This window comes from Symphodus melops, assembly GCF_947650265.1.
Source record: "Symphodus melops genome assembly, chromosome: 12".
Classification (NCBI taxonomy): domain Eukaryota; kingdom Metazoa; phylum Chordata; class Actinopteri; order Labriformes; family Labridae; genus Symphodus; species Symphodus melops.
In genome coordinates, this window is record NC_136702.1 from 25,792,694 (window position 1) to 25,802,693 (window position 10,000).

Sequence of the window (10,000 nt, forward strand, 5' to 3'; positions counted from 1 at the left end):
TAAACTAAGTTAACTAGACGAAGTTAACTAAACTAAGTTAACTAGACAGACTTAACTAAACTAAGTTAACTAGACGAAGTTAACTAAACTAAGTTAACTAGACAGACTTAACTAAACTAAGTTAACTAGACTAAGTTAGCTAGACTAAGTTAACTAGACTAAGTTAACTAGACAGACTTAACTAAACTAAGTTAACTAGACTAAGTTAGCTAGACTAAGTTAACTAGACTAAGTTAACTAGACAGACTTAACTAAACTAAGTTAACTAGACTAAGTTAGCTAGACGAAGTTAACTAGACTAAGTTAACTAAACTAAGTTAACTAGACTAAGTTAGCTAGACAGACTTAACTAAACTACCGTAAATTCCGGACTATTGAGCGCACCTGGATATAAGCCGCACCGGCTAAAAATAAGTAAATAAATGTATTTGTACATATATAAGCTGCACTTGATTATAAGCCGCAGGTGTCCACGTTGTAACAGAGCTATTTACACAGAAAGATGTGACACAAAAACATTGTTTTAACATTTAATTAACTACGTAGGCTACCGGTAACATCCGCAAATACGAAGCCTACTAACTGGAAATCCTCGAACAGTGTCTGTAACACGGCTGGTGAAAAAGATTACCGTAATACAGTAATACATTTCACAAGAAAAAGTCCGTCCATTCACTGCCACAGAATGACTTCATTACTCACTTCCTCAGTCTCTGTTGTCGCTGTCAGTGTCATCTTAACGTGCAGCAGCTCTGTTAGCTTCTTTGACGGCCAAGAAGCTAACTTGAAAGCTGCATCATATGCATTTCTCCGTGTGTTTTCCATCATGAGGGTGCGTGCATGAAGCGCAAAATGACTGATATTAAGGTCCGACGTGACAAGGTCAAATGTTTTTGCGGCAGACGCTCATTGTCCCCCGACAAAAATCCATAAATAAGCCGCATCCTTGTAAAAGCCGCAGTGTTGAAAACATGACAAAAAAGTAGCGGCTTATAGTCCGGAATTTACGGTAACTTAACTAGACTAACTTAACTAAACGAAGTTAACTAGACTAAGTTAGCTAGACAGACTTAACTAAACTAACTTAACTAGACTAACTTAGCTAAACTAAGTTAACTAGACTAAGTAAGCTAGACGAAGTTAACTAGGCTAACTTAACTAGACTAAGTTAGCTAGACTGACGTAACTAAACTAGACTAAGTTAGCTAGACTAACTTAACTAGACTAAGTTAGCTAGACAGACTTAACTAAACTAACTTAACTAGACTAACTTAACTAAACTAAGTTAACTAGACTAAGTTAGCTCGACGAAGTTAACTTGACTAAGTTAGCTAGACGAAGTTAACTAGACTAAGTTAACTAGACGAAGTTAACTAGACTAAGTTAACTAGACTAAGTTAGCTAAACTGACTTAATTATACTAAGTTAACTAGATTAACTTAACTAAACTAACTTAAATAGACTTAGTTAACTAGACTAAGTTAGCTAGACTGAGTAACTAAACTAGAATAAGTTAGCTAGACTAACTTAACTAGACTAACTTAACTAGACTAAGTTAGCTAGACTAACTTAACTAGACTAACTTAACTAGACTAACTTAACTAGACTAAGTTAGCTAGACTAACTTAACTAGACTAACTTAACTAGACTAAGTAAGCTAGACTAACTTAACTAGACTAACTTAACTAGAATAAGTTAACTAGACTAATGTATCTAACCTAAGTTTCGTAACGTAACCTGAAGCTGCAGTGTCGTGACTAACTGAACTAACTGTGTTTGGTCTGACAGATGCTCTGGAAGAAGCTGAGGAGGAAGAAGACGGTACGACTTCCTGTATTTACACTCATGCATCAGCTCATTAACACTAACACATACACACACACAAACACATTTACACAAGACACACATACACTCACACATGCGCACACACATGCACAAACATACACACACACAAACCCTTAAGACTTAAAACCACAGAACAACGTAACGTTAAAAAATTAACACTGTGTGTGTGTGTGTGTGTGTATGTGTGTGTGTGTGTATGTGTGTGTGTGTGTGTGTGTGTGTTCAGACTCGGAGAAGGAGCCGGACTACAGGGATGTGAGCATCAGATCAGACGTGAAGGTGAAGGAGCTCTATGACGTGGAGGAGAGGCTGGGAACGTAAGGCTCCGCCCACCCACACCTTTTCCACAATGCAACTCTACACGCAAAGGTTAAAATGTGTGTTTGTGTGTGCGTCAGGGGGAAGTTCGGTCAGGTGTTCAAACTGGTGGAGAAAGCGACAAAGAAGGTTTGGGCGGGGAAGTTCATCAAGGCGTACTCGGCGAAGGAGAAGGAGAACGTCCGGCAGGAGATCGGCATCATGAACAGCCTCCATCACCCCAAACTGGTGCAGTGTATCGACGCCTTCGAGGGCAAGTCGGACATCGTCATGGTGCTCGAGATGTACGTTACGATGTTCAGTGGATACGTTCAGATTTGTTTTTTCGACACCAAACATAGCAGAGACAATTCTTCATACTTTCTTGATTGACCCCACGTGTTTAAAAGAATATAATCTCAGGTAGTCTGATGAGCGCTGGAGTGACAAAGTACAGAAGCTTTTAAAAAAACATGATCTTCAAACTTACAGCTGCAGAGAGAGAGCAGAACTGGTCTATAAAAACTCACAACTGACTCACTACAGAGTCACACTGCCACCTCCTGGCCTGTCCTGTGTACTACAGCGTTTTAGTCATTATGGTGAATGTGTGTGCATGCAGGTAGTTATCAAAAGGCTGTCATCTAAATACAGAACTGTCTAAGAATGTAACTTTCCTGAGAGACAGTGGATAGTGTATGAAGTCAGGGGGAGAGAAGGGACTGACATGTGGGAGGGGCCTCAGACCGGGGTCGAACCCAGGAGACTATAGCCTCGATACAATGGTGACACATGTGCTGCCCCCAAGCAGCTCACCACTCTTATCAGGAGATTTAATCAGCATCATAACTGAGTCGACATCAGACGTGTGTATAACTCATAAAACGGTGTGTGTGTATGTGTGTGTGTTTGTCTGTGTGCGTTCAGCATCTCGGGCGGCGAGCTGTTTGAGCGCATCATTGACGAGGACTTTGAGCTGACGGAGAGAGAAGTGATCAAATACATGCTGCAGATCATCGACGGCGTGGCCTTCATCCACAAACAGGGCATCGTCCACCTCGACCTCAAACCTGAAAACATCATGTGTGTCAACAAGATGGGCAGCAAAATCAAACTCATCGACTTCGGACTCGCCCGCCGACTCGGTGAGTCTATGTGTGTGTGTGTATCGGGGGGGTGTAGTCTGGAACAGGTAACACATACCTGGTATCCACTGTAGCTTCAGTGTTTAGCCAGCTCTGCGTGTAGTGGACACTGTAGCTTCAGTGTTTAGCCAGCTCTGCATGTAGTGGACACTGTAGCTTCAGTGTTTAGCCAGCTCTGCATGTGGTGGACACTGTAGCTTCAGTGTTTAGCCAGCTCTGCATGTGGTGGACACTGTAGCTTCAGTGTTTAGCCAGCTCTGCATGTGGTGGACACTGCAGCTTCAGTGTTTAGCCAGCTCTGCATGTGGTGGACACTGTAGCTTCAGTGTTTAGCCAGCTCTGCATGTGGTGGACACTGTAGCTTCAGTGTTTAGCCAGCTCTGCATGTAGAGACACTGTAGCTTCAGTGTTTAGCCAGCTCTGCATGTGGTGGACACTGTAGCTTCAGTGTTTAGCCAGCTCTGCATGTGGTGGACACTGTAGCTTCAGTGTTTAGCCAGCTCTGCATGTAGTGGACACTGTAGCTTCAGTGTTTAGCCAGCTCTGCATGTGGTGGACACTGTAGCTTCAGTGTTTATCCAGCTCTGCATGTGGTGGACACTGTAGCTTCAGTGTTTAGCCTGCTCTGCATGTAGTGGACACTGTAGCTTCAGTGTTTAGCCAGCTCTGCATGTGGTGGACACTGTAGCTTCACTGTTTATCCAGCTCTGCATGTGGTGGACACTGTAGCTTCAGTGTTTAGCCAGCTCTGCATGTAGAGACACTGTAGCTTCAGTGTTTAGCCAGCTCTGCATGTGGTGGACACTGTAGTTTCAGTGTTTAGCCAGCTCTGCATGTAGTGGACACTGTAGCTTCAGTGTTTAGCCAGCTCTGCATGTGGTGGACACTGTAGCTTCAGTGTTTATCCAGCTCTGCATGTGGTGGACACTGTAGCTTCAGTGTTTAGCCTGCTCTGCATGTAGTGGACACTGTAGCTTCAGTGTTTAGCCAGCTCTGCATGTGGTGGACACTGTAGCTTCACTGTTTATCCAGCTCTGCATGTGGTGGACACTGTAGCTTCAGTGTTTAGCCAGCTCTGCATGTAGAGACACTGTAGCTTCAGTGTTTAGCCAGCTCTGCATGTGGTGGACACTGTAGCTTCAGTGTTTAGCCAGCTCTGCATGTGGTGGACACTGTAGCTTCAGTGTTTAGCCAGCTCTGCATGTAGTGGACACTGTAGCTTCAGTGTTTAGCCAGCTCTGCATGTGGTGGACACTGTAGCTTCAGTGTTTAGCCAGCTCTGCATGTGGTGCACACTGTAGCTTCAGTGTTTAGCCAGCTCTGCATGTGGTGGACACTGTAGCTTCACTGTTTATCCAGCTCTGCATGTGGTGGACACTGTAGCTTCAGTGTTTAGCCAGCTCTGCATGTGGTGGACACTGTAGCTTCACTGTTTATCCAGCTCTGCATGTGGTGGACACTGTAGCTTCAGTGTTTAGCCAGCTCTGCATGGGTCTGTAAAGCTTTCTGCGTTCTAACCTCTCTCCATGTTTCATCTCCAACATTGATCCTAGTTTGAGCAGCTTTCTGCTGCTGGAGCTTATTAGAAACATGCAGAGGCTTTTTAGCTCGGGTACAATCACTTCTATCTGAAGCAGTTCCACTGCCCGCTTCCATCGCTGCAACACCTGTTCACCTGATAACTGCTCTCATATCTGGCAAACCCAGGGGCGTCCAAAACGGCCTTCAAAGCCCCGCCTACCTTCTCTGGTCCAATCAAATCCAGAGCATTCAGGAGCAGAATCTAAAGTTAGTAGGAGGACATACTGGCTGCTGCATTGTTGTCAGAGAAGCTTCAACACAGCAGGTTTCCTGATTGGCTGACTGATCACAGAGGAAGTGAGCAGCTGTCTGAAATGAATGTATGAATGTTTGTTTGTGTCGTTGAACAGAGAGTGCCGGCACTCTGAAGGTTTTGTTTGGGACTCCAGAGTTTGTGGCTCCTGAGGTGATCAACTATGAAGCCATCAGTTATCCTACAGACATGTGGAGTATAGGAGTCATCTGTTACATCCTGTGAGTAACCCTGACTGAGTCCTCTGCAGCATGTAGTCCCGATCAGTCTGGACCAGTCTGGATGAGTTTGTGTTTGTCGTCCTCTCAGACTGAGCGGTCTTTCTCCATTCATGGGCGATAACGACAACGAGACTCTGTCCAACGTGACATCAGCCACCTGGGACTTTGAGGACGAGGCGTTTGATGAAATCTCGGACACGGCCAAAGACTTCATCACCAACCTGCTGAAGAAAGACATGAAGTACGAAAACCACTGAACATGGGGTCTAACTGTTAGCTTCCTGTTAGCTTACACCGTGTGTGTGTGTGTGTGTGTGTGTGTGTGTGTGTGTGTGTGTGTCAGGACTCGTCTCACCTGTGCTCAGTGTTTCGAACACACCTGGCTGAAGCAAGACACCAACACCATGAAGACCAAGAAACTGTCCAAAGAGAGGATGAAGAAGTACATCCTGAGGAGGAAGTGGCAGGTAAACAAACACTGAGGAGGAAGTGACAGGTAAACAAACACTGAGGAGGAAGTGACAGGTAAACAAACATCCTGAGGAGGAAGTGACAGGTAAACACTGAGGAGGAAGTGACAGGTAAACAAACACTGAGGAGGAAGTGACAGGTAAACAAACATCCTGAGGAGGAAGTGACAGGTAAACAAACACTGAGGAGGAAGTGACAGGTAAACAAACATCCTGAGGTGGAAGTGACAGGTAAACAAACACTGAGGAGGAAGTGACAGGTAAACAAACATCCTGAGGAGGAAGTGACAGGTAAACAAACATCCTGAGGAGGAAGTGACAGGTAAACAAACACTGAGGAGGAAGTGACAGGTAAACAAACACTGAGGAGGAAGTGACAGGTAAACAAACATCCTGAGGAGGAAGTGACAGGTAAACAAACACTGAGGCGGGCGAGTGTCTCCTCCTCTATTATTGTTGACAAAGCTGATATCAGAAGTCCCGCCCTTTCCTTACCTTTGTGACACGTCACTGTTTCTTCTTCTGTGGTAGAAAACGGGGCACGCAGTGCGAGCCATCGGCAGACTGTCGTCCATGGCCATGATGGCCGGGGTCAGCGCCAAGAAGGGCTCGCCCACCGAAGGTCAGGTCAACGCAAGTGACGATGACGGAGAGAGAGAGAGAAATGATTTGTTTATTCATGTGTGTGTGCGTGTGTGTGTGTGTGTTCATGTGTTTATATATGTGTGTGTGCGTGTGTGTTTATGTGTGTGTGTGTAGAGGATAATCAGTTCCTGGAGTGTTTGGAGTTCGAGCAGAAAGCGGAGTGTAAGCCGACGTTCAGCTCCGTCATTAAGGACGTGGAGGTGGTGGAGGGCAGCGCCGCCCGCTTCGACTGTAAGATCGAAGGTACGAGACTGACAGGTGTTCAACACCGCATCACGCCCTGGCAGGATGTATGACATCACGCCCTGGTTATATACCTGTCGGCCCTCCCGGGTTAATCCTCCTGCTTTCCGTCCTCAGGTTACCCCGACCCCGAGGTCGTCTGGTACAAAGACGAACAGCCAATCAAAGAGACTCGACACTTTCAGCTCGACTACGACGAGGACGGAAACTGCAGCCTGGTCATTTCAGAGGTCAGAGGTCACCTGCTGGTTACAGCGATGATGTCATACAAGAAGGTTTTACTGATGATGTCCATGCTTCTCCTCCTGCAGGTTTCAGGGGACGATGACGCCAAGTACATGGTGAAGGCGGTGAACAGTCTCGGGGAGGCGACCTGCACCGCCGAGCTGCTGGTGGAGGTGATGGCGGGAGAGGAAGAGGAGGAGGAGGAGGAGGAAGAGGAGGAGTAAAGAAGTGTGGTATCCCACAGGAGGAAGAGGAGGAGCATGAAAAACTGACCCTTTATTATCAGATGTTATTCCAGGTGGAGCAGGTGGGCGGGGTTTGTGGCGAGCATGTCATAAACATATCACGTGATTTAAACCAAAGTGTCTCGAACTCCACTTCCTGTCACACGTTATCATTTTTTTTTTTTACTTCCTGCATGTTTGAATTTAAATCCGCACCATGCCGTGTGATAAACCCCGCCCACCTGACACCTGTGGCGAACAGAAGCCCCGCCCCTCACAGGTTTTAAGCAGGTTTCCCTATTAAAGATACAGAACTGAAATGTTTCTTTTCATTCTAAATAAATCAGGTTTTACACATATTTAAGACTATGAATTATGGGAGCTGTAGTTTTTACGTGTGTATCTTTTAAGGTTATGATAGAAGAAGAAAAGAAATCACCATCACCAAGGCATCATGGGAGTTGTAGTTGTTGTATTTCAGGGCTTCATGACCCGGGTCCTGTGTGAGTGTCAGCGGCTCCCTGTGGGGGTCCAGGTGTCCGGTCTCCTGATTCTGCAGTACTGCAGAATAACCAGCGACTGGAGGTCACACTACGTCTGTGGGAGGCGGCTTCTCTGATCGTTAAACACGTCACTACAACACGATAATGAATCATCATGAATAAAAAAGACGACGCCCCCTCAGAGGTTCAGTATGACCATGAAGAGAGTTCAAGCAGCTGAAACATCTGGAGCTCAGACAGTTAGGACTGGACTCAGACTCTGACTTCTTCTTTGGTGACTCGAGTGGGACTCGAGCACTGGGGACCAGAGATTCCAACTGGGACCCTCGGTTTGGTGACTCGAGTGTAGGGGACATGAGACTTAACTCTAGGTTTGGTGACTCGAGTGTAGGGGACATGAGACTTAACTCTAGGTTTGGTGACTCGAGTGTAGGGGACATGAGACTTAACTCTAGGTTTGGTGACTCGAGTGTAGGGGACATGAGACTCAACTCTAGGTTTGGTGACTCGAGTGTAGGGGACATGAGACTCAACTCTAGGTTTGGTGACTCGAGTGTAGGGGACACAAGACTCAGCTCTAGGTTTGGTGACTCGAGTGTAGGGGACATGAGACTCAACTCTAGGTTTGGTGACTCGAGTGTAGGGGACACAAGACTCAGCTCTAGGTTTGGTGACTCGAGTGTAGGGGACACAAGACTCAACTCTAGGTTTGGTGACTCGAGTGTAGGGGACATGAGACTCAACTCTAGGTTTGGTGACTCGAGTGTAGGGGACATGAGACTCAACTCTAGGTTTGGTGACTCGAGTGTAGGGGACATGAGACTTAACTCTAGGTTTGGTGACTCGAGTGTAGGGGACATGAGACTCAGCTCTAGGTTTGGTGACTCGAGTGTAGGGGACATGAGACTTAACTCTAGGTTTGGTGACTCGAGTGTAGGGGACATGAGACTCAACTCTAGGTTTGGTGACTCGAGTGTAGGGGACATGAGACTTAACTCTAGGTTTGGTGACTCGAGTGTAGGGGACATGAGACTCAACTCTAGGTTTGGTGACTCGAGTGTAGGGGACATGAGACTTAACTCTAGGTTTGGTGACTCGAGTGTAGGGGACACGAGACTTAACTCTAGGTTTGGTGACTCGAGTGTAGGGGACATGAGACTTAACTCTAGGTTTGGTGACTTGATTCAGAGCTGAGACTAAATTTGGAACTTTGCTCAACCCTGTGGACTCTGACTCTTTGGGGGGTCAGAGCACTAACTCGCAGACTGCTGACTCGTAGAGTGTTGACTTGCAGAGTGCTGACTCGTAGAGTGTTGACTTGCAGAGTGTTGACTCACAGAGTGCTGACTCGCAGAGTGCTGACTTGTAGAGCGCTGACTCGCAGAGTGCTGTCTCACAGACTGCTGACTCGTAGAGCGCTGACTCGCAGAGCGCTGACTCGCAGAGCGCTGACTCACAGAGTGCTGACTCACAGACTGCTGACTCGCAGAGCGCTGACTCGTAGAGCGCTGACTCGCAGAGCGCTGACTCACAGAGCGCTGACTCACAGAGCGCTGACTCGCAGAGCGCTGACTCGTAGAGCGCTGACTCACAGACTGCTGACTCGTAGAGCGCTGACTCACAGACTGCTGACTCGTAGAGCGCTGACTCACAGAGCGCTGACTCGCAGAGCGCTGACTCACAGAGCGCTGACTCGTAAATGACTCGTGTCATGATGACCTGAATAATAATGTGAGCGGACTCTGTGAATGTCTGGAAGGGCGACTCTAAAGGCGATCCATCCTTCTGTTTCTTATCTTTAGACCACCAGTTTGACCATCCAGTCCTCCATAAGCCCCGCCCCCAACCTCACCTGTGCCTTAAACTGTTAGCCTTAAAGCTCCACGGGGTCGTGTTGTTTCTTTTCTCACTTTGAAGCGTCTCTGCTGCGTGAACGTGTCGCTGACGTCCCAACCTTTAAACGTGTTGTTGTGGTCACATTCCAGCTGTTTGTTTGTGCTTGACATCATTTAAACCAAAGAGACGTCACGTGTGTGTGTGTGTGTGTGTGTGTGTGTGTGTGTGTGTGTGTGTGTGTGTGTTCCTGACCTGCATCTGCCGATCGCTCCGTGTGTGTGTTTATTTTTCAGAAGGTTTTATTTAAGCACAGTTTTCTGATATGTGATCATAGAGCCAGCACTTCCTGTCACCTGACTCACTGTGGCGTGTTTCAGATGTTTTGATATGTGTGTGTGTGTGTGTGTGTGTGTGTGTGTGTGTGTGTGTGTCGAGCTGCAGAGGAACGTGTTCACACACTTTGACTGTACTTACTCACTCAAACAATAAACCTATCACAAAAACAACCGGCT

At 46.6% G+C, this 10,000-nt stretch overlaps 1 protein-coding gene across 1 annotated transcript in view; it reads left to right on the plus strand.

Annotated features, from left to right (window-relative positions):
• Positions 1 to 9,994, plus strand: part of mylkb (myosin light chain kinase b) — a gene marked incomplete at its 5' end in the record, with an annotated part of 25,902 nt that extends 15,908 nt beyond the window's left edge. Inside the window, 11 exons of the mRNA XM_079358004.1 lie at positions 1,789 to 1,821; positions 2,072 to 2,162; positions 2,244 to 2,447; positions 3,070 to 3,287; positions 5,219 to 5,342; positions 5,431 to 5,583; positions 5,686 to 5,809; positions 6,344 to 6,434; positions 6,572 to 6,700; positions 6,818 to 6,930; positions 7,012 to 9,994. Coding sequence (XP_079214130.1) covers positions 1,789 to 1,821; positions 2,072 to 2,162; positions 2,244 to 2,447; positions 3,070 to 3,287; positions 5,219 to 5,342; positions 5,431 to 5,583; positions 5,686 to 5,809; positions 6,344 to 6,434; positions 6,572 to 6,700; positions 6,818 to 6,930; positions 7,012 to 7,149 — 1,418 coding nt within the window. The 3' untranslated portion in view covers positions 7,150 to 9,994. The remainder of the gene's footprint in view (positions 1 to 1,788; positions 1,822 to 2,071; positions 2,163 to 2,243; positions 2,448 to 3,069; positions 3,288 to 5,218; positions 5,343 to 5,430; positions 5,584 to 5,685; positions 5,810 to 6,343; positions 6,435 to 6,571; positions 6,701 to 6,817; positions 6,931 to 7,011) is intronic.
• Positions 9,995 to 10,000: the final 6 nt, after the last annotated feature.